General features: G+C 38.3%; 9 protein-coding genes across 9 annotated transcripts; 5 read left to right on the forward strand and 4 right to left on the reverse strand.

Moving 5' to 3' along the window:
• Positions 1-59: 59 nt before the first annotated feature.
• SEN54 (tRNA splicing endonuclease subunit SEN54) lies at positions 60-1490 on the reverse strand (the record flags this gene model as incomplete). Its single annotated transcript, XM_056231772.1, has 1 exon — positions 60-1490. The coding sequence occupies one exon, from the start codon at positions 1488-1490 to the stop codon at positions 60-62; it is 1431 nt and encodes a 476-aa protein (XP_056085557.1).
• Positions 1491-1902: 412 nt separating this feature from the next.
• MOT1 (DNA-binding ATPase) lies at positions 1903-7506 on the reverse strand (the record flags this gene model as incomplete). Its single annotated transcript, XM_056231773.1, has 1 exon — positions 1903-7506. The coding sequence occupies one exon, from the start codon at positions 7504-7506 to the stop codon at positions 1903-1905; it is 5604 nt and encodes a 1867-aa protein (XP_056085558.1).
• An 846-nt stretch (positions 7507-8352) lies between these two features.
• On the forward strand, positions 8353-9432 carry RPS9A (40S ribosomal protein uS4; the record flags this gene model as incomplete). Its single annotated transcript, XM_056231774.1, has 2 exons — positions 8353-8359; positions 8855-9432. The coding sequence occupies 2 exons, from the start codon at positions 8353-8355 to the stop codon at positions 9430-9432; spliced, it is 585 nt and encodes a 194-aa protein (XP_056085559.1).
• Positions 9433-10018: 586 nt separating this feature from the next.
• Positions 10019-10925, forward strand: RPL21B (60S ribosomal protein eL21; the record flags this gene model as incomplete). Its single annotated transcript, XM_056231775.1, has 2 exons — positions 10019-10029; positions 10454-10925. The coding sequence occupies 2 exons, from the start codon at positions 10019-10021 to the stop codon at positions 10923-10925; spliced, it is 483 nt and encodes a 160-aa protein (XP_056085560.1).
• Positions 10926-11433: 508 nt separating this feature from the next.
• Positions 11434-12168, reverse strand: ATP4 (F1F0 ATP synthase subunit 4; the record flags this gene model as incomplete). Its single annotated transcript, XM_056231776.1, has 1 exon — positions 11434-12168. One exon carries the CDS (start codon positions 12166-12168, stop codon positions 11434-11436), a length of 735 nt encoding a protein of 244 aa, XP_056085561.1.
• A 698-nt stretch (positions 12169-12866) lies between these two features.
• Positions 12867-13586, reverse strand: SKDI16G1960 (uncharacterized protein; the record flags this gene model as incomplete). Its single annotated transcript, XM_056231777.1, has 1 exon — positions 12867-13586. The coding sequence occupies one exon, from the start codon at positions 13584-13586 to the stop codon at positions 12867-12869; it is 720 nt and encodes a 239-aa protein (XP_056085562.1).
• Positions 13587-13952: 366 nt separating this feature from the next.
• On the forward strand, positions 13953-14798 carry GPI2 (phosphatidylinositol N-acetylglucosaminyltransferase; the record flags this gene model as incomplete). Its single annotated transcript, XM_056231778.1, has 1 exon — positions 13953-14798. One exon carries the CDS (start codon positions 13953-13955, stop codon positions 14796-14798), a length of 846 nt encoding a protein of 281 aa, XP_056085563.1.
• Positions 14799-15798: 1000 nt separating this feature from the next.
• On the forward strand, positions 15799-18916 carry GCR1 (transcription regulator GCR1; the record flags this gene model as incomplete). Its single annotated transcript, XM_056231779.1, has 2 exons — positions 15799-15806; positions 16570-18916. 2 exons carry the CDS (start codon positions 15799-15801, stop codon positions 18914-18916), a joined length of 2355 nt encoding a protein of 784 aa, XP_056085564.1.
• A 358-nt stretch (positions 18917-19274) lies between these two features.
• Positions 19275-21539, forward strand: YTA6 (putative AAA family ATPase YTA6; the record flags this gene model as incomplete). Its single annotated transcript, XM_056231780.1, has 1 exon — positions 19275-21539. The coding sequence occupies one exon, from the start codon at positions 19275-19277 to the stop codon at positions 21537-21539; it is 2265 nt and encodes a 754-aa protein (XP_056085565.1).
• Between the last annotated feature and the right edge of the window lie 416 nt (positions 21540-21955).

Here is a 21955-nt window from a genome sequence, read left to right on the forward strand (position 1 = left end):
AGACCTGTTAAAAACTGCTTTTGTAATGGATAAGAAAACTATATTTCATCTGAAATTTTTTATGCTTTTCCACCTTTCAATTTTCGAACTGGTTTATTTTGAGAGTTGGGAGTATACCAAACATTTTCAGACCCAAAATCAGCTTCAGACATTTTCACGAAAGAGATCAACCCGTTATCCATAATCGCGAGAATGAAACTCCGATATCCTGCTTTTAATCTACGGTTTTGCTGTATATGAGGTGGATACGTTCTTGGTCTCTTTTTAGTACAAGGTTGCTTTGTCTTTTTTTGAGTATTAGATTTGGTTTTTAAAGCCGAAGCCTTCTTCTCGGTATGAGATCTCGTGCTAGTCTTGAGGTTATATTCACTTCGTGCGATACCTTCAACATAAGAGTTTGCGTCCCAATCGAAATCATCATCGACTCTATTCAAAAACTCAAACTTATAATCGAGGGAAGTAAATATGGATCGTAGTTCTTCATACGTAGGAAAATGCTGGAGATCATCGTTTTTGTTGAAAACAAGTATTTGAAAATCAGGGAGGCCAGGATTTTTTTTCTTGAAATTAGCATGTGGTTTCCATACATCAAAAGTCAGCGGAAGGTGTTGTTTTTTATGATTAACCTCTCCGCCATTTTTTGCATTCCATAGTTCATACTTTGTTTTTGGCACAGCCACGGAACAAATGAGTCTATTTAAGTTCTGATATATCTGGGGTGATGTAGTATACTTGCGGAAAAAAAAATTCCACTTACAATAAAAAAACCCACTGAAAAGTGATATTTCTTGTATTTTGAACAGTGAAAGTAATCTCGAAGTCAGCATTTGCAAACTATTTTGTTGTTTCCGTGCTGGGTAAAAGGACGTCTTGACACCCGTATCTTGACCGCACAGTTTTAGTATAAAACCTAATCTTTTTAAATGAGCAAACACAAAATATTGGTCCATCTCTTGCTGTGTTGAAAATAATGAATATAAGTCCTCCATACTAAGTAATATTTCAATGTCATGGTCTAAACTCTCACCGCTAGAGTTGACTTCTAATTTATAATAAGGAATGATGGTACCCCTCTCTGCCAGATAGACAAATTCGTGAAACTCAAGCCAGTATTCGCCATATCTATCAGCCCTTCCCATTGTTTGCATGAAACTACCTTTCGGTTTCGGTAAAATTGCTTGATGTCTATGTGGTACATAGTACCCTTTCACTTGAGATTTTATAGTGGTACCTCTTATCGAGTCCGATATAGTATCAAACATTGCTTTTTTTGCCTTGTAAAGAAGCAGTTCTTGTAGGTCAGTCCCGTCTGGTTCGTAGTCTTTTTCGCCTTTTTTTGGAAGCGAAAGAGCAGCATTTTTATTAACAAGAGATGCAACCTGCGACCAGTCTTGATTTAGCTCTTCTTGTTCTTCTTCTTCTTCTTCCACTACTACTACCTCTCGGTCAGGTATGTTCTTCTGACCATTTTCCTTTCCGATTGACTGCATCCAAATTGGTGGTGAACGTAAATTTCAGGGTATGATAAGTTAGTCTTGAAGTTGTTATTTCATTGAACAAAGAGACCACCTGAGATAAAAGCCGTGCAAAGTTCAGATGAGCAGTTCAAATTTCGTTTCGGCGCATGTGAGCACGAAAATAAATGTGGAAAAAAGCGTTACGCGAACACAGTCGAGAAATTGTCAATATCCTTTATTAGCAAAGGGACCGGACCCAGTGGTTACCAATCGATCATCTCATGAATCTCAGAAAATGAATGTGGAACTATTACAATCTTAGTTTGAATGTACTTATAAAAAGACTCCATTAATATACCGTATTATATTACAAATTCATAATACATAAATGCGTTAAATAAAACAAAATGACTCTTTGTGGGTCATTCTAATGCAGAAAATTTTTTTATCGTAAAGTCTTGATGAAAGTATCTAAATTATACTCTTCCTCGTACTGAGATGGGTCCCATAGCTCCTTCAATTCGCCAAGGGCTTCTTTGGCTTTACCAGTTAAGCCTGTTTCATTAGCAATATCTTCCATTCCTTTGGCTGTTTGCGAATCAGTGTTACTCTTTTCTTCATTTTCTTGAGAAGTGACGTTATCGGGATCGAAAAGATCAAGCAACTGATGGGTGTCCATGGATGCTAACCCACTATTTTGCTGGTTAACAACGGTAGAAGCGATGTTCATCTTGAATTTCTGCAGACCCATGATTTTTTCTTCAAGTGTGCCTTTGGTAATAATTCTGTAGACATTTACCACTTTTTTTTGACCAATTCTATGGGCTCTATCCATTGCTTGCAAATCGTTCATCGGGTTCCAGTCATGCTCTACAAAAATAACGGTGTCTGCACCTGTCAAATTTAGGCCGAGCCCACCCACCTTGGTAGTCAACAATAAGCAATCAATAGAGGGATCCTCATTAAATTTCCGAACGACTTTTTGTCTGTCTCTCGGGTCCACACTTCCATCTAGCCTCATATACGTTACAGAGGGCATATACTTTTTGAATAGATCATTTTCAACCATGTCTAACATATCTTTTAGCTGGCAGAAAATTAAGGCCCTGTGTTGTGAGATGACATTTTGTATAGGGAAACTTTGATCTTGACCTGTTTTTTTGTCCATGTCTTCTTCACCTATACCACACTCAAAGAGCAATGTCCTTAATGCGCTAAGTTTCGGAGCATTGATAATATCATGTAAATCTAGACCAGTTTGCTTTAGATAGTCTTGAACATCGCCTAATTGTGGATGATTTGGCGAAAGAACCAAAGCCGGGTGATTACATAGTTTTCTCATATATTGTAAAGCCTGGAATATATGTTGTTTACCATCGGCAACCTCAGGGTTTTCAATATCTTTTTCAACCACATTCTTTTGCTTTTTAGCAAAATCCATGTATAATTGTTTTTGTAAGTCGCCCAGTTCACAGTAGTAATCCTGAATTATTTTAGGGGGTAAATCAGACAAGACATCTTCTTTCAATCTTCTCAGCATGAAAGGTAAAACTTGCTTATGCAATGCCTCTAAAGCTAGCACACCAGCTTCTTGTTCCTTAGATGATGTTTTACTGTTTCTTGACGCAGCAATCGGCTTAGCAAATCTTTCTTGAAACATCTTTTCCGTTCCTAAGAATCCTGGCATCAAGAAATCGAACAAAGACCACAATTCTAGGACATTATTTTGAATTGGAGTACCAGTTAAAATCAATCTATGGTTTGCTGTAATTTCTTTGACAGCCTTGGCAAGTTTTGATTGAGAGTTCTTGATTATATGACCTTCGTCCAAAACACAATAGTTATATTCTGTTTTGTTTAAAACTGCGAGGTCATTCCTAGCGACATCATATGATGTCACAATAATATCGGCGCTTTCCAATTGTGGCCTTAAACCCGATCTCACAGTGGGACCACCAGCATAAACAACAACCTTTAAAAAGGGCGCATATTGGTCAAATTCATTTTCCCAGTGACCGGTCAAGGATGGAGGACAGATTATGAGAGAAGGCAATGGTCTGCTTTCGACAGAACGCGTTTTTTCATAATCTTCCTTCCTTAAGTACTGATCGCTCGCGATAATGCAGATTGTTTGTAACGTTTTACCTAAACCCATATCGTCACATAATATTCCATGTAAATGATACTTGTTTAGGAAGGCCAACCAGTTGACACCGTCTTGTTGATATTTTCTCAAGGTAGCTTTTATAGCGATAGGCAATTTAAAGGGTTTAGCTTTGGATGGATCCATCATTTGTTGAATGAAATCCCGTTCCCGTTCTCTGCTAGCAACTAGTTCTTCTGGTAACCCTTTTGGATCAGCAATACCAGCTTCGAGAGGAACTAACTTAATAATGGAAGCAAATGTTGTCGTGGCCAAATTTCTCACATCTTCGTTCGAATCGCTCATGCGACCCAAAAGTGGCACTATTAGGAAGATTACATAAGGTAAAACATCGGTCTCCATGGAAAGTGACAAGTGGTAAATAAGTTCGGTGGATCCTTGACGATCGGATAGAGAACCAGCACTATTCATTAAAGGTAAGATCTCGCGAATGGTGTAAGCCATTACCTCTACAGAAGAAATTTTGGCCAGATCAGCAAATGTTCTTGCAGCTGAATAACGAAAAACAGATAAACTCGATCTTAAGAATGTTAATAAGATAGGGAAACGAGTGAAAACCTCATCTGAACGTAAAGAAGCAGACATGAATGGAAATAGGGCCCTCAATATGCCGAATGAGTCCACTATTTTTTGACCTTGTTCCTCACCAGTTTTATCTATCTCCACGTCTCCATTACTAGATAATGAATCGAATAGAATAGATTTCAACTGAGGTATTTTCTGTAATATGGAAGGCCCAAGAACTTCGAATAGTGTTTTCAAGGTGATCAAACCACCTTTTCTCTTTAGCTGGGCCTCTTCTGACATTTTCGTCAAGTTGGTATCATCTTGGGCGGCAATTGAATTAGACTCCTTTATCAAGGTCAAAATGTTTTCTCGGAATTCTGCATTTACAGAGAAGTCGGGTACTTCTAAAGTATCTACACATAAAAATCCGCATAAATTTTTTACGATTTTACCAGAAACGTTGCTTTTATTATTCTCTAACAATTGTTGGATCAAATGTACAACGGATTCTCCGGCCATTGTTTGTAACTTTTCATTTCTTTCTTCTTTGACACTGTCCATTAATGACCTGATAATGGGGTTTAGTTTTGGAGGGAGTCCATCAAATAACAATATTGACGATGCATAATTTGCCAGGATACTACCTGTGCGAAGCTTGGCAGACTCCTTAGCTGCATCAATAGCCATCAGCACGCGATGTTTAGAGTCTTCTAGCGGTTTCTTGGCCAAAAGCTTATAAGAGTTATTCATGGATTTGAACATTTTATCATAGTATTCACCGTACACTTTTTCTGCAGTTTCTATACCGAATGCGTGCGGACCAGCTTCTGTTTCACCTTGAACCACAATTGCTACATTCGGTAGCTTGTACTGGGGTAGCATACCCACATCTACGAAGGTAGCTAGTAAACTTTGGCATTGAGTCCTCAAAGCCTTTAAACTTGGAACTAGCTCCCTAAAGACAGGAAATTCGTCACGATTTACTAATTGTTCATTCATTACTGGGCTAAAGAGCTCTGATACAAAGGATGGTAGTCTTTCCTCATTCGGACGCTTTTGTAACCAAGAGGAACAGAATTGCGTAACAATGATACCTGCCAGTATACGCGGAGTTGAGAATGGTAATTCTAAGCAACGAACCAAAACATTTGTAAAAAAAGATTGAAGAGTGGAATCTTGGAACATTGATAATGTCAATGCAAATGCCTTGGCCCCCATTATTCTAGTGTTAAGAATTACGTTCAGCCCTAACAAGGTTATATCACCAGCAATCATTGGCGCATCTATATTAATGTGCTCACTGGTCTTTGGTATTGGGATGTCTGAATCAATTGTGGCTTCAGAGATAGAACGTTTCTTTTCTGGATGTAATTGATAGTGTTGAGATGGTTTCAAAATGTATTGTGATTCCATTGCATAATTCTTACCCTTTTCACCCACTGGAGTATTCAATAGGTGTAATATTGGCTGTAAGTGCTTGCTGAAGACATGATCCAAAGTCTTCTCGGTGTGCTTGACTTTATAGTGCTCCAACAAAGCGGTATAAACGTCGAACGATAATTGCAGTAGTTCCGGATTTTGTTCAAGTAAAATATTTTGAAATACTAGACGGAACACTTTGCCGTTGAGCCAGTTCTTGGTGGAATCATCCTTAATTGATAAAAATGCTATTAATAAATTCAATACCGCTTTCCTTACTGAAGAAATTGAGTGACGCAAAAAGGGGTACAACTTCGGCACTAATGATTTAAATGACCATTCTGAAGGGTGCTCAAGGGCTTTATTTTTCAAAATGTCCAAAACTTGTTGATGGTAGCACAACTTGGCTAAAAGATCCATAATAGAACCTACACTAGAGGATATATCGTCATCTAAACGGGCCAATAAAGACCATATAGTGGTTACCAATATTTCAATGGAGGACGTACTTAATTTGACAAACTCGCCCGTTATCGGAGTTAGAATTGAAGCGGCTACACTTTGTACGTCATCATCGGTTTGATTTAAACCATATAGTACTATTCGGACGACATTTTCCAGTAGATCATGGGCAAATAAGAAATCGGTTTTTATGCTAACAAAATAACGAATCCCTAAGAGTCCCCCATGAGTGGCTTCCCATATTTTATTTGGTAGGCCTGTCTCTAGTGGATCCTGTAGAACCAACTGTTCCAAACAGCTGAAGATTCTAATAGATAAATCATTGTCTAGATGGATTAATAATGCTGCTAGAGTTTGAGCGATTGACTCTCGTACGGGAGCTACAACAGTGTCATAGACATAATCACCGAATCTATCTAATGCAAACACTGTAAGCAGACGCGACGCCAAGTCTTCTAAGCTTTTCGAATTTCTCAAGTTATTTTCGTCCCTAGTCTTCCCTCTAACTCTACTTACTCCAATAGCATGTTTTTTTACCAGCTCTCGAAGACCCAGCGCGGCCCCATGCCTTATTTCCCAGTTTTCGCTCATTAAATCATGCAAAAGTAGTTCATAAATACCTTGAAACTGCCAAACAAGACCCGCAACAATTTCATGCTGTTCTAATAAAGGTCTCACAGTGGATTCTATCATCAATTTGTTTTCATTAGCTTGTTCAGTAATTTCCAGTTGAGGATTTAGTTGATTACTGGTGGGGGAAGTAGACGAAGATGCTGCGGTGCCAGTCATATTCTTTTCATTTAATAAAGTCTTGGAAACCGAACTTTCCGTTATATCTACAGGATGTTTAGGAGTATTTTTAGCACTCATTTTCTTCTTTCGCCTTGCCATGGCAAGCATTCTTGCCGATTTCTTATTGGCATTGGCCTTATTCTCATTTGCCTTATCATATGAACTGGACATAGATACTTCTTGCTTTATATCGTCAAGCTTGACTTGTTTCCTTATGTTATCATCTGCCCGACCAAGTACGTTATAATCATTTATACTGGATGCCAGAAGCACTTTACCTGATTTCAAAATTTCGTTCAATTTCCAATCAGATAAAGAATTTAGATGTTGGTCCTCTTGTAAAAGATCCAACTGATCGTTTTGTGTGGCTTCCTCCAATTTTATTTGCATTTCATGTTCCAGCTTCACCTGAGCATTGTTTAAGGGAGAGCCCTCATTTGTCCTTCGTATCAAATCAGAGTCATTTGGGTCCCACGAAGGGGCGTGGGCAACTATGCCGCCTACAGCCCTTGCCGCAGTGACACGTGTTTCCCATTTTTTGACTAGCAAAAAAGGGTAAACCCTGGACAACAGCGAAAGAATGTCTTCTGGATGTTGTTTGGCCAAGTCACCCATTTGGTCAGCGGCCATATTCCGAACCACTTGAGTTGAACCGGTCTCTATTAAAATTACCTGCCGGTCCAGTCTCGAAATCCGCGACGTCATCTGTAATGCTGCGTGTGTTGTAGTATGTCCTGTTCTTCAATACTGGAAGTACGATTTTCTCTTATATTTTGTATTCTGTGGGCTTCTAAAAGCAAATTTAATTAACCGCCGAGCTATGTGTGCAGAGCCAGAATAGCAGAATTGATGGCTTTCTTTTTTTTCCAGGGCGCAATAGAAAATGACGCGCAGACCACTGAGGGAACGGAATTGGTGGAAATCACAAGCTTTTATATCAAGTGTACCGGCCGGCGACTGAGACGTGTTTTTTTTTGCTTTTGGGTTTTTGCGATGAGGCGGTAGACGCGTTGCTTTTGCGCCTGGGGCCTAATGTGCGGGTAGCTCTGCCCTGCAGTGTTACAATTGAATGCTTGCCTAATGGTATCAGTTGTCGATCAAGGACCAAACACAGAGTTGGGTAAGGGGAGATTTTACATCTGGGGACTGCTGTTGGACTCACAAGGGTAACCAGTGTCACAGACTAATATGTTCTCGCTTGATATTATCAACAAGCCCCTGTCCGCACAGTGGATACGGAAATATTATATTAATTGTAATGCAATTTTGCACCAGGAATATGGTGGATGGCTGCATTTTCTTTATAAAAGGTAGCATGCGTAATTCTGCCATTAAAAAAAATCCCTATAAACCCATACATTGTATGTTTTTTTTGTATACTTTTTTTTTTTAGAATTTCTGGTTTTATTTTCTTCTCCCGACGCATTAACAGTTTTTTCACCACGGAAATATTGTTATAAAACCAGAAAATTTAAAATTTGGGTAAGTTTCTATCTACTTTTATCGTTCAGAAAAATAAAGAACACAAAACAAACACACCAGTAGCCAAGCATGCCAAGTACGTTATTTATCTTATCCTGTGAGAAGGAAAAGAAATTTTTTTAAAGTCATACTAGCTATGACTTTGAGGATCGGGTCCTCATAAATATTTGAAAGAGCCTTTGTTGAACTAATATTTTTTTGATTAATGAAAGGTTCTTCACTTAACGCTTTTCGGAAAATAACCTTTGCACTGAATTCCCGACACTTCAGGCAAAGTTTTTCCGAGTTTTCCATTCAATATTAGTTACAGTCATCTTCGTGAAGCAGATTGTTTCTTCATGTTGTTGGATGGAAGTGTTTGAGTCTAATGCGTTTTTGGTATTGGGCCGAAGAACCTTTGCATGAAATTTGAATGTTCCATGACGCGTCATCCGTGGCGTTTAACATTTATCGATGAAAAAAAAATCAACAAACTGCTTCCATAATATTTATGTACTGTCTTGATCCTCGTTGTTTTTAAGAAAACCGAGAGCGCTCACTAACAAACTGATTTAATTATCTTGTAAAACAGGAGCCCCAAGAACGTACTCCAAGACTTACTCTACCCCAAAGAGACCTTATGAATCTTCTCGTTTGGACGCTGAATTGAAGTTGGCAGGTGAGTTCGGTTTGAAAAACAAAAAGGAAATCTACAGAATTTCTTTCCAATTGTCCAAGATTCGTCGTGCAGCCAGAGATTTATTGACTAGAGATGAAAAGGACCCAAAAAGATTGTTCGAAGGTAACGCCTTGATCAGAAGATTGGTTAGAATTGGTGTCTTGTCCGAGGACAAGAAGAAGTTAGATTATGTTTTGGCTTTGAAGATCGAAGATTTCTTGGAAAGAAGATTGCAAACTCAAGTCTACAAGTTAGGTTTGGCCAAGTCTGTTCACCACGCCAGAGTCTTGATCACTCAAAGACACATTGCTGTTGGTAAGCAAATTGTCAATATCCCATCTTTCATGGTCAGATTGGACTCTGAAAAGCACGTTGATTTTGCCCCAACCTCTCCATTCGGTGGTGCTAGACCAGGTAGAGTGGCCAGAAGAAACGCGGCTAGAAAGGCCGAATCTTCTGGTGAAGCAGCTGAAGAAGCTGACGAAGAATAATTTTGCTGATTTCTTAATCAGTACTATTTGTTTTTCAATTACGTGTTAAAATCACAATACTAGCATCCGGTAGAGAATTATCTCACAATACTATCAATTTTGTAGAATAGGACCAAGAACTTTTACATATACGGGCATTTCATAATAAGTAGAAAACGCAAAATAAAATTAACAAAATATAATAAAAGGATAGGGCTAAATGCACTCCTCCCTCTTCAGAACTAGAAGCTACATAAGTTCCTTTAAGGGTAGTATTTTAGTATAACTGGGCGTGTAATGGTTGCGATAGTGCCCTTTTGCCATCGCATAAAACTTTACCATCCGTACCTTTTCTACCCCCATGCATTTTTCTTTATTTCTTGCCCTTGAAAAGCTGAGAATAGAGCTGACATGCCGCCCTTTGCGCAAGCGCGCAACATCTAGGCGTGTGAGGTAAGATCCATCCATACGTTAGCAATTATGGTAGTGACCAAGGTCAACAGTATTGTGACAGAGGCTAAAGTACTGGTATATACGAGACGGTATAAGATTTCAAAATTTAGTTTCAGAGCCAGAAAACTGAGACAGTCAAGGACACTAAGCAAAAATGGGTAAATCGTATGTGGATATAGCCTTGAAATGAACTGGCAGCAGTTGAAAAATATCAATTAAATCATTATACATTTCCAAAAAACAAAAAAGGATGAGACGAAATGGAAAATCGTCATTTTCGATGATATCACACTTCCCAACTGAATGAAATAAGGATGATCCCTATAGAAAACGTGATACTAGGAAATGGTAATGAATACGCTTTTCGGAATGATGAAAACTTGTGATACATATGAGAGGAGTTAGGTATCATCGCAGGTCGAAGAATAGTGATAATTTGATGATAAACAGACCATGCAAAATCGATATTGTTTACTATGTGTTTGATATATTTTTATTGCCAAAACCATGCAAATTTGTTTACTAACAGGAATTTAAAAGCACAATCATGTTTCTGAATGATTGATAAACTAAAAAAAAATTAAAACAGACATGGTTACAGATCTCGTACACGTTACATGTTCCAACGTGACTTCAGAAAGCATGGTGCCGTTCATTTGTCCACCTACTTGAAGATCTACAAGGTTGGTGACATTGTCGACATCAAGGCCAATGGTTCTATCCAAAAGGGTATGCCACACAAGTTTTACCAAGGTAAGACCGGTGTTGTCTACAACGTCACTAAGTCTTCTGTTGGTATAATTATCAACAAGATGGTTGGTAACAGATACTTAGAAAAGAGATTGAACTTGAGAGTTGAACACATTAAGCACTCCAAGTGTAGACAAGAGTTTTTGGAAAGAGTTAAGGCCAACGCCGCTAAGCGTGCTGAGGCAAAGGCTCAAGGTATTGCTGTCCAATTGAAGAGACAGCCAGCTCAACCAAGAGAATCCCGTATTGTTTCTACTGAAGGTAATGTTCCTCAAACTTTGGCTCCAGTTCCATACGAAACCTTCATTTAATTTACCTTATCTGGTATAATCATTGAGTTATCACATTCCTTTATATTGTATGCTTTACATAAAAAATTGCGTATAGATAAATATTATAACAATTTTACATGATAATATTTGATTGACATACATTATCATCTTCTTTTTGAACTATTAATAAGGCTGGGCCGACGTTTTAAATTTATCTACTAATACGTTATTTTTTGTTCGACTTTTTACCATCTTGGCACAAAATACTGCACTAGAAAAAAAATGTATGCAGCATGATATGCACGTACTTAAATCTACTACTCAAAAAAAGTGTCAGGTATAAAGTGAATCTAAGAATATTTGTAGTATTTAAAACATCAATATCAGTACAAGAAAAGGTTATATAATCTGAACATGCGTTGTCAAATGATATACTTCGTCCTTATCAAAACCGATCCTACAAGACGTCATTTTCAGTTTATGTCTTTCGCCATTATTATCGTTGTTTTTCTTTCTTTTTTAGTTCTGGTTTCCGCCATTGTTGTGATTACTTCAATTTGGAAAGCAGTTGTTCGATTTCAGCGATGGATTGTTGTAAAACTCTCTCTTGGAATCTTGGGCTTCCTAGTTCGGATTGAACTTTAGCAATGACAGATTTTGCCAATTGCCTTTGTTCCAATTGACGTAAAGAGGCTTCGTACCTAACCCATGAATCCAAGACAGCTTTTGCTTCGTGAGTCAAATCCACCTTTTGTCTCAATTCGAAAGCTTCACTTTCAAGTTCGACAGTTTCCTTGGAAACATCAAACAAAACCTTTGTGGTTTCAGTAACATTTTGCAATTGAGAGACAGATCCAATTCTATCCTTAACGGCTTCGACATGCTTGTTTCTGGAAGTGTTTAAAACATCGGAGACCTTCTTCATTCTTGCGTCAGCGAAATCTTTATATGCTGGGGCTAAATATTTTGCGACTAGACCAGTGAAACCTAAGAAAGTCAGCAATAAAATACTTTCATCGTTAACAACATACAACTCGTTGGAAATGGCATAAATGACAGCAGCAGCAGAGGTCCCTAAAACCCCAGTTTTTGTCAAAATGTTGTTACCTGGAATAGCATTAATGAGAGAATTGGCCTTTACCTTTGGATCTGCCTGTTTCTCTGGAGTGGATGACATATGACGAGTTCCAATTACCATTGAAGTGCGATGAATACTTTGGCTAAGCAGCGATTTTGAAGCGGACCTTAACGCTAGGCCACGGACACCTATACTGACGCTCATCTTAGTTTCTTATGTACGTTGAAATTGGTGAATGCTTGACAATCTACTGCAAGTTATAAACAACTTCTTTAAACCGCGTTCTAAAAGCGTTAGCTGTCAGCTGCAATTATAATCCCTTGCTCTTTTAATCATTTAAACTAATGAAGGCCCGAACGCGCAGTCGAAAGAAAAAGCATGATGATTGGTTCAAAGTTGTTGTCGATTACCCGGACAATATATCTCATCACAATACGCTTCTAAGAACTTAACGGTGAGCAGTTGTAAATATATACTACTTTGACGATTGTGAGTTAGTATTCAGTGTACCCTACGTCTCCTCTATGTATATGGCAGAGTATCAGTCGCGTGCCTTTATATTTCGTATGAGATCTGCTTCAAACAAAAGAATAGTTTCTACATGTGTATGTGTTGAAAGTCCTCAATACTATATAGTGGCTGCTAGAACTCACTGATGCGTTTCTGAGTTTGAATCCTACAGTGCTTCGTCACCGAATTATTCTTGGCCGAGTTTGTTGTCTTTTATCGGGACTCTTCGAGGATTCCTTGGGCTAGCATTCGTTTATGATTTACTTCGCTTCTTTTCGGCCGTGAAGCCTTCGGGATCCACTCGAAGCACTGCAATGCATGAATTCACGCACTTGTGATGTAAAGTTTTCTGCAACATCTTTTTTTCTTTTTAACCTGCAAGCTGACTGCAATTATTGGAGTTCCCTTATAGTGTCCACTAGTTCTTGGATATACTTACCCTCTTCGGGATCAACAGTGGGCCCATTTGGATTCCTAATCGCGCTGCTACTATGCATGTTGCTGGTGGCTTCATCGCCCACAGATTTGCCTGTCGGGGATGGGGTTCTTGTCATCATGGCAGCAGCGGTTGCCACGGCCACCTCACGACGTTGCTCCTCTTCTATTTTGGCGTTACGATCCCTCAAGACTTGTAGTAGTTTGCTGTGAGCTTGCCTCAACTGCATCAATTTGTTTTCAAAGCCTTGTGGGAATTGGTCATACAGCTCGGTTGCTTGTGCCTGCTTTTTAACGTCATCCAGAGCGTTTATTCCTCTCCATAAATAGTCTTGCCTGTCGATAATAGGTCGAACTTCTAATCTACTATGAGTTTGCAGCGGTATATCTACACTATTTCTTCGAAATTTGGCAATGCCGTTATAACTGATACTGTCAGTGTCTATCGTGTCATTTCCAACTGTATTGGCACTTGAACGGTTGTAATAGTTGTTGAATAAGCTTCTTGTCGAGGGAACTTGAGAAGAGAAAGAAGGCCTGAAAGCTAAATTTCTGGTATAGGGATTTACATTTGGTATTGTCCTGGGTAGCTCGTGTAGGCTGTCATTGCCATATCGTTCATCGTCTTCATTCGTTACTTGCTTTCGTACTGAGTTCTTTTTTTGAAGATCTTTCATGGAGATATAAGTAACAAAATATTGAATGGTTTTCAGAGGAGCACCATATCAAATTTCGTGCCGGCGCAACTTGGGTAGCTGGTATCATTGCTCATTGATGTATTTCTGATATGCCGAATTTTGTCCTCACTTCGCGGCTAGCAAATTTGTAAAAATGACAGTGAAAAATCCAATTCTTATTGCCACGCTCTTTCGCTCCAAACAATCTAGAGAGAAAGGCTTGCTATAAGTATCACTCTCAGGCGGTAGTGAGATCTAACTTGGAATTTTCAGAAGCTTTGTTTCAAAACTGCTGTCTTTGCAGTATTCGCATGAATTTCAGCGGATTCTCATTGATTATAGTTGGTTCTTTTTCGACCAGGTATAATGACTAAGAGACCACCTTGGAAACGTTTGTTGTGGTTGAAACAGGAATATCCAGACAACTATACGGATCCGAGCTTTATCAACTTAAGGGCAAAACAAAAGGTTGAAAGCACTAAGAAGTCTGATAGAAAATTATCTGAAGCAGCTCGCTCTCAAATTAGATTGGATTTTATAAGTTTTTACCAAACTGTATTGAACACCTCTTTCATTTACATTACTTTTACGTATATTTACTATTATGGTCATGATTCTATTCCGCCAACGATTTTCCTTTCGTTAATAACATTGATTATATCAAGGAAGAAAGTTGATCCTTTATTATCCTCGTTCATGAATGTTAAATCCTCGTTGATCATCACATTTGCAATGTTGACACTCTCCCCAGTTCTCAAATCACTTTCTAAGACAACCGCATCTGATTCCATATGGACGCTGTCCTTCTGGTTAACGTTGTGGTACGTGTTCGTTATTTCATCAACAAGAACGAAGCAGAAACCTTCAAATCTTTCCACTAATATACTTGTTGCCCTGGTTGCCGTATTATCATCAAGATTGTCAACTACGATCGATGTGTTTTGTTTCCTTTTGATTTGTATTCAATTGAATATCATCCTACCTAGCTATCTATCGGCGACAAGTAAAGTGGTACCAATGATCTCGAATGTCATTGTCTACTCTTTTCTAAACGTTACACTGGGTTGGATCTACATGCTTTTGATTTTCCTTGTTTCTGTATTTTACATCATTGTTTTACCCAAGTGGTTCATTTACTGGAAAATCAACTATCATAAACGAGATAACGATTTACTAAGTACATGGGATGCAAGAACTCCAATATTAGATTAACTCAATCGGTGAAAGGATTTTTTTTGCAATATGAAGAGAAGATTATGATGTCCCGTCTGTACAGACCTTTCTCTGGCCCAACCTCGACCTAACTGTGTCTCATTCTTATATATCGTAACTGTAATAATAACTAAGAAAAAACCCGACACACAATGTCGAACTACTTATTGAGAGGTGACCGTCATAAAGAACTTGCTATAGTATAAAGTAACCCGTTTAGTGAATGACGGGCCCTGAAGCCTGCATTCAGGATCTATGATGTTGAGTGAGTCAATAATCTTCAAAACTCATCGGTGAGTGTTTGCACCTCAAGTGGGGCGCAATAAAAAAGAAAAAACACCCCTTACGCAGGGCAGTAAGGATCCTGGCCAATAGGGTACATGTACCACTTGTTCTGACAAAGGGTTGAGAATGTTCAAAGTGTAAACTCTCCCCATTTATAGTCACTGGTTTCTCGGCAGCGGCTTCCTGTTTTCCTATCTTGACGCATTGGCGTCTAAAATGTATCACCCGGGTGAGAGACATTCATATTGAATAAATTCGACGAGGGAAATAGACATGCACTAGGTGTCACAAATGTAGCGAACATCTTGCTAACACCATTCGTAAGTTTCATTAACGCTCATCACATCTTTCCTTTTGGGTGGGAGGACCTTCGAATGGGAAGCTCAGTCTGTCTTCGATCTTCTCATGTTGCCTATTATTGTGCAGATTTCTTTGACACGTCACTAATATATGAATTTCTGACACTCCCTGAAGATCAATGATCACTTAATACGTAATGGGATTTCAAGACCCGTGCACCTGGCTTCCACAAATATAAATTTTTCCGGAGCTTCGAACTTCTTGTTTTAAGGAATTAAAAGCATCCAGTGGACAACCACCCAACTCGTCTTCTAATGGTGAAGCTTCATCGGTAAACAAACCACATTTTATAGCAGAAAAGTCGGCAAGTGACCAACGGCGGTTATATTTAATTGGCCTTCGATATATATTGAAAATGGTATGGTATGATCATAACACACATTTTGGGAATGTTATCTGGGAGATATTCGATGGGTGTGGAGTTTTTCCTTGATCTTCACTTATTATCCCTTGTACTGTAATTGATCCTCCAGTAAAATTTACAGCCTTTCGCAATTGAATAGTTTCCTGTTTTTATTACTTATTACTTTTAATTTGTGAACCTTTTTTTGGAATTGCCCGCTAATGCAATATAGTTTGCTAATAAGTAGTGATTTATCAGTACAGTACTAAGAATTAAAAAAAAGGACAAGAGCTTAATATAACTTTTATTATACACAAAACATTTTCGACCTACTTGATAAAGGCACATATCCTCTTCCCATTCTGCTAGGAATAAAACAGTACAACAATAGCAAAAGAATTAACTTCTTTCAAATTAATATTGTCTGAAGTTGTAAGTATGGAGTACTAATATAGCATCGCAAACTTAGAAAAAGGAAGTGCATTAAGAGTAAGTATATACAAACATAATTTTCCTCTCAAAAAGAGCACATATACAGATAAAAAGAGGGAAATAGCTATCAATTAAGTGTTGTCTGCGTTCGTGTACGCATAAGAGGATGAATTTTCTGGCCCAGGCTATGTCAGGAACATTTCAAGGGTCGAATAATAAGATAAAACGTAATTTCAGGACACAAAGTGTGCCATCAACTTCCTATAACAGCGGCAAAGAACCATATGAATCAAATACTAACCAATTAGGTGTCCTACTTTCTCAATTGGAACAGCAAACGAGTGTTGATAGTACCAGCACAAGTTCAAATTTTTATTCCATTGCTCAATATATTCTACAATCGTATTTCAAAGTCAATGTAGATTCACTAAACTCTCTAAAGCTGGTGGATTTGATAGTGGACCAAACTTACCCTGATTCCTTGACGCTAAGAAAGCTAAATGAGGGAGGAACGGGACAACCGTACGATTATTTCAATACAGTTTCTCGTGATCCTGATATTTCCAAGTGCCCGATATTTGCATTGGCCATATATTTTGTTATACGATGGAGTCATCCAAATCCTCCGATTTCAATTGAGAATTTCACTACAGTACCATTACTAGATTCGAACTTTATTTCTTTAAATTCCAATCCATTACTATATATTCAAAATCAAAACCCAAGCAGTAATTCTAGCGTTAAGGTTTTAAGGTCACAAACGTTTGAGCCTTCTAGAGAGTTAATTGACTTGGTGTTTCCATGGCTGTCGTATTTGAAGCAGGATATGCTTCTTATCGATAGAACGAATTATAAACTTTATTCTCTCTGTGAATTATTCGAATTCATGGGCAGAGTGGCAATTCAGGATCTCCGATACTTGAGCCAGCATCCTTTATTATTACCCAATATTGTGACATTCATTTCAAAATTCATACCTGAGTTGTTCCAGAACCAAGAGTTTAGAGGAGTTGGGTCGATCAGAGATTCAAACAATGACACTCTAAGCAAAGCCACAGAAATAGAAAATCAATTTCTAAATCCATCTACGGAGGAAGTGAGTCAAAAAGTCGATTCCTATTTCATGGAATTGTCAAAAAAACTGACTACAGAGAACATTAGGTTAAGCCAAGAAATAACTCAACTAAAGTCTGATATGAACTCCGTCGGTAACGTTTGTAATCAAATTTTGCAGTTGCAGAGACAATTACTTTCAGGAAATCAGGCAATTGGATCAAAGTCGGAAAATGGTGTCTCTTCCACAGGTGGAGGAATATTAATATTGGATAAAAATAGCATCAATTCGAATGTACTGAGTAATTTAGTTCAGTCGATAGATCCAAATCACTCAAAAGTCAACTCTCAAAACCAAATACAGCAAAGGGGTTTGAAAGGACAAACTCAGGGTCAGAGTCAAAATACTGTTAGCCCTACGCTAGCGCCGATTAACATGTTCCCAAGTTTGAGCAATTCTATACAGCCGATGTTCGGTACCTTGGCCCCACAACCGCAAGACATAGTACATAAGAGGAAACTGCCATTACCAGGATCAATAGCGTCTGCGGCGACAGGCAGTCCCTTTTCTCCATCACCCGTTGGTGAGTCGCCCTACAGTAAACGTTTTAAATTGGACGATAAACCAACTCCGTCTCAGACAGCTCTTGATTCCTTACTTTCAAAATCAATCCCGAGTCCTCGATTACCTCTTTCAACATTGGCTAACACAGCTATCACCGAGTCTTTTCGTTCACCTCAACATTATCAGCCTTCCCCAGACTTTGTAGTTGGCGGCAGCTCAAGCTCAACAGACAATAACTCCAAGAAGGTAACTGAAGATTCCACACTATCCCCTTCAAAACTTGCTGAACGACCACGCCTTCCAAACAATGACTCTACTACCAGTATGCCAGAAAGTCCTACCGAACCACCTTGTGATGATGTTACTAGGGGGGAAGTACTAATATCTAAGACTGCAGAGCCGAATGATAACAGCCCAGAATCAAAAGATCTTGAAGATACTAGTAATCATAGTAGTCCACGTGGTACTGATACTGTGAAGCCAATGCCCATTTCTGCTATTAACGGTTCTGATGAAGCCAAAAACACAATCAGTACAATAATAAAACCAGTTCCATCGTTCCCTCAAAATTCCTCCAAATTTGAAATGATGAACAAAAAGGGCATGAAAGCTGGACCAAACGAGGCAATCAAGTATAAATTGTCCAGAGAAAACAAGACAATTTGGGATCTATATGCGGAGTGGTATATTGGTTTGAACGGGAAATCTTCAATAAAAAAATTGATTGAAAATTATGGCTGGCGAAGATGGAAAGTCAGCGAAGATTCGCATTTTTTTCCAACTAGAAGAATTATCATGGATTACATTGAAACAGAATGCGACCGCGGTATAAAACTCGGCAGATTTACTAATCCTCAACAACCGAGAGAAGATATAAGAAAGATTTTGGTCGGAGATTTAGAAAAGTTTAGGATAAACAATGGTTTGACTTTGAACTCTCTCTCATTATATTTCAGGAACTTAACGAAAAATAACAAGGAAATCTGTATTTTTGAGAACTTCAAAAATTGGAACGTTAGATCAATGACCGAAGAGGAGAAACTCAAGTACTGCAAAAGACAACATAGTACACCGTCCTAGATTAGTGAAGTTGTCAAAGTAATGATTTCTCAACGAAGTAACGAAGCAACGATAACGAGAAACTTTCATTTAGACTATTTATTACCGTTATAGAAATAAATATGTATTTTTATGTACTTACCTATGTCTATGTGAGAATACTAAAGCGTTTTCCATTAATGATTTAGTATGCGTATGCATTACTGTGTCGGTTATGAGAAATCTTAAGTCCATTCTAAAGACCCTGGCGGACTCAGGAAATCCGTTGAATGAATGGATTATCGGCATTTCGTAGTATGAAAAACATCATCCTACTAACAAAACAGGGAAGGCTTCACATAAAGGGAATTTCGAAGAGAGCATATAGCACTCTGAGATTATGGCACACGAAAAGTTTAGTATACCTGAGAATCTCACGTTGGCACAGTCTTTACAATTGCTGTATTCTGTTGTCAGAAATCAATATAAAAACCTAGCAAACCTTATAGAAAATGGCGAAGGTAATAAGGATTCGGTCACCTATGGGAAGATTCATAAAAATCTAGATGCTCTATTGGTATACGTCAATGAAGGTCTGCGAAAAATTGAAAAGACGTTTACCTTAAAGAAGGGGTTGGGAAACCTTGTAGTTGATCATCCTGAATTGAGGAGCGTTATTGAAGACTTTCAAATTCTCGGCCAAGATATAAGGATATCTCGTCGCAAAGCAGAAAACATCATAATTGAAGGAAACGGCAGCCCTTCTTTGTCATCATCCTCATCTGTTTTGGGTCTTGGGACGGGAAATAGTTTACGTTTTACGAGACTTTGGAAAATGGGCTCCAAGAGAGATAAGATGAAAGAAGCTGACGAAAAGGAGGCTAGAATCAATAAACAGGCCGATAATATTAGACGTGCAAGGAAGTTGGAAGAAGAAAAAAAATTAGGAGCAAAACGTCAGTACGAAAAGGACTTAGAGCTTCAGAGGGAAAAATTGATCGAGTTAAAGGTTAAAGAAAAAGTCGAATATGAAGTGACGCAGAAGTTAGAAGAGGAGAGGATCAAAAGAGAGGAACAAGAGCGTAAATATAGAGAACAAGCGGAGAAGAAACGTATTTTCACCTTAAAACATGACAGGAAAACAAATTATAAGTTGAGAGCCAGCCTTGACAGTTCCTCTACAAATGTCAAATCTTCTGGAAAGATTGATAATTCCGTGGTCAAAAGAAGATCACTTGACGTTGTACGAATCTCAGACGAGAAAATGCGAGCTCCAGTAAGAAAATCAATGGAAGCAAAGGAGATTGGAATGGCTGCGCAGTTAGCCTGGTCTCAGTATCAAAATGGGGCAAAGCATACAAGAGTGAGTAGCAATATCGCACATACTAATGAATCCTCAATAGGATGTAAGTCTGCACAACAATTGAAAAAAAAATATGACTATAAAAAGCCAACGGTCAATCGACCGATTATAAAATCACCCACTCTCAATAGGCAAAGTAGCAGGTCTTCAAGAAATCAGCCTACAAACGCGAAATTGAATGGGAATAAAACTAACTCTAACAAACCTTCTCGCAGGAATGAGCAAAACTTGGTGTCCACCTCTCCAATACTTGTTTCGGCGACAGCGACACCTACTGAACCGAAGCCCACACGCTCCAGAAGTGCTACACCTGATAAAGAAAGTTCTGCTTGTTCATCTGTGGATTCTAAAAAAGAGGATATATTGAAATCATTACAAGGAGTTGACCGAAATGCCTGTGAACAGATACTTAATGAAATCCTAGTAACTGATGAAAAGGTTTATTGGGATGATATTGCAGGCTTAAAAAGTACAAAGAACTCTTTGAAAGAAGCAGTAGTTTATCCCTTTCTGCGACCTGATTTGTTCAAAGGGTTAAGGGAACCCGTTAGAGGTATGCTTTTGTTCGGCCCGCCAGGTACAGGTAAGACGATGGTTGCTAAGGCGGTCGCAACGGAGTCCAACTCCACATTTTTCAGCGTAAGTGCATCTTCTTTACTATCGAAATATCTTGGTGAATCTGAAAAACTAATTAGAGCATTATTTTACATGGCAAAGAGACTGTCACCTTCTATTATTTTCATAGATGAAATCGACTCAATGTTAACTGCTCGTTCTGATAACGAAAATGAGTCTTCGAGGAGAATTAAAACGGAGCTTCTCATTCAGTGGTCCTCGTTATCGAACGCTACAGCACAATCAGAAGCACAAAATAATATACTTGATAGTAGAGTGCTTGTTTTGGGAGCTACCAATTTGCCATGGGCAATTGATGATGCGGCAAGAAGACGATTTTCAAGGAGATTATACATTCCCCTTCCGGATTATGAAACTAGACTATATCATCTAAAGAGGCTGATGGCCAAACAAAAGAATAGCTTGGAAGATCTAGATTATGAATTAATAACAAAATTGACAGACGGTTTCTCTGGTTCTGACCTCACATCGTTAGCCAAAGAAGCTGCAATGGAACCCATTAGGGATCTAGGAGATAAGCTAATGTTCGTGGATTTTGATAAGATTAGAGGAATTGAAATCAAAGACTTTCAAAACTCATTGTTGACAATAAAGAAAAGTGTATCCCCAGAATCTCTGCAAAAATATGAGGACTGGTCTAGTAAATTTGGTAGTACCGGTGCTTGAATGTGTGCCGAGTACCTTGATATAAAAAAAGGAAGGCCTGACAATAACTTTCAGCTTTTTAGATGTTATGCATCTAATCAATTTTTTTTTAATGTGTACTATATGTATTATCGAAAATATTAATGAACGACAATTTCGTATATCTTTGAATAATACTTTTATTTACGATTAGTTCTAAGCAGCGACTTTTAAATAACATTCTCCACCCTGATTTATTTCTCCCCTTCAGTAATTTTCAAGGAAAAGGAAATAATACAAGTCAAAATAAGCTTTAGCAAATGAATAAATATTAGAAATAATAGCCAATTTTCATTCTTCAGTGTCAGTTGACACAGATACTTAATTGATGGAAAAATAAAAACGCATTTATCAAAAATTTGACCGTTAGCGTCATACTTAGCTGTTAATAGTAGGAC

The sequence above is a fragment of the Saccharomyces kudriavzevii genome (assembly GCF_947243775.1).
Source record: "Saccharomyces kudriavzevii IFO 1802 strain IFO1802 genome assembly, chromosome: 16".
NCBI classification, from domain to species: Eukaryota; Fungi; Ascomycota; class Saccharomycetes; order Saccharomycetales; family Saccharomycetaceae; genus Saccharomyces; species Saccharomyces kudriavzevii.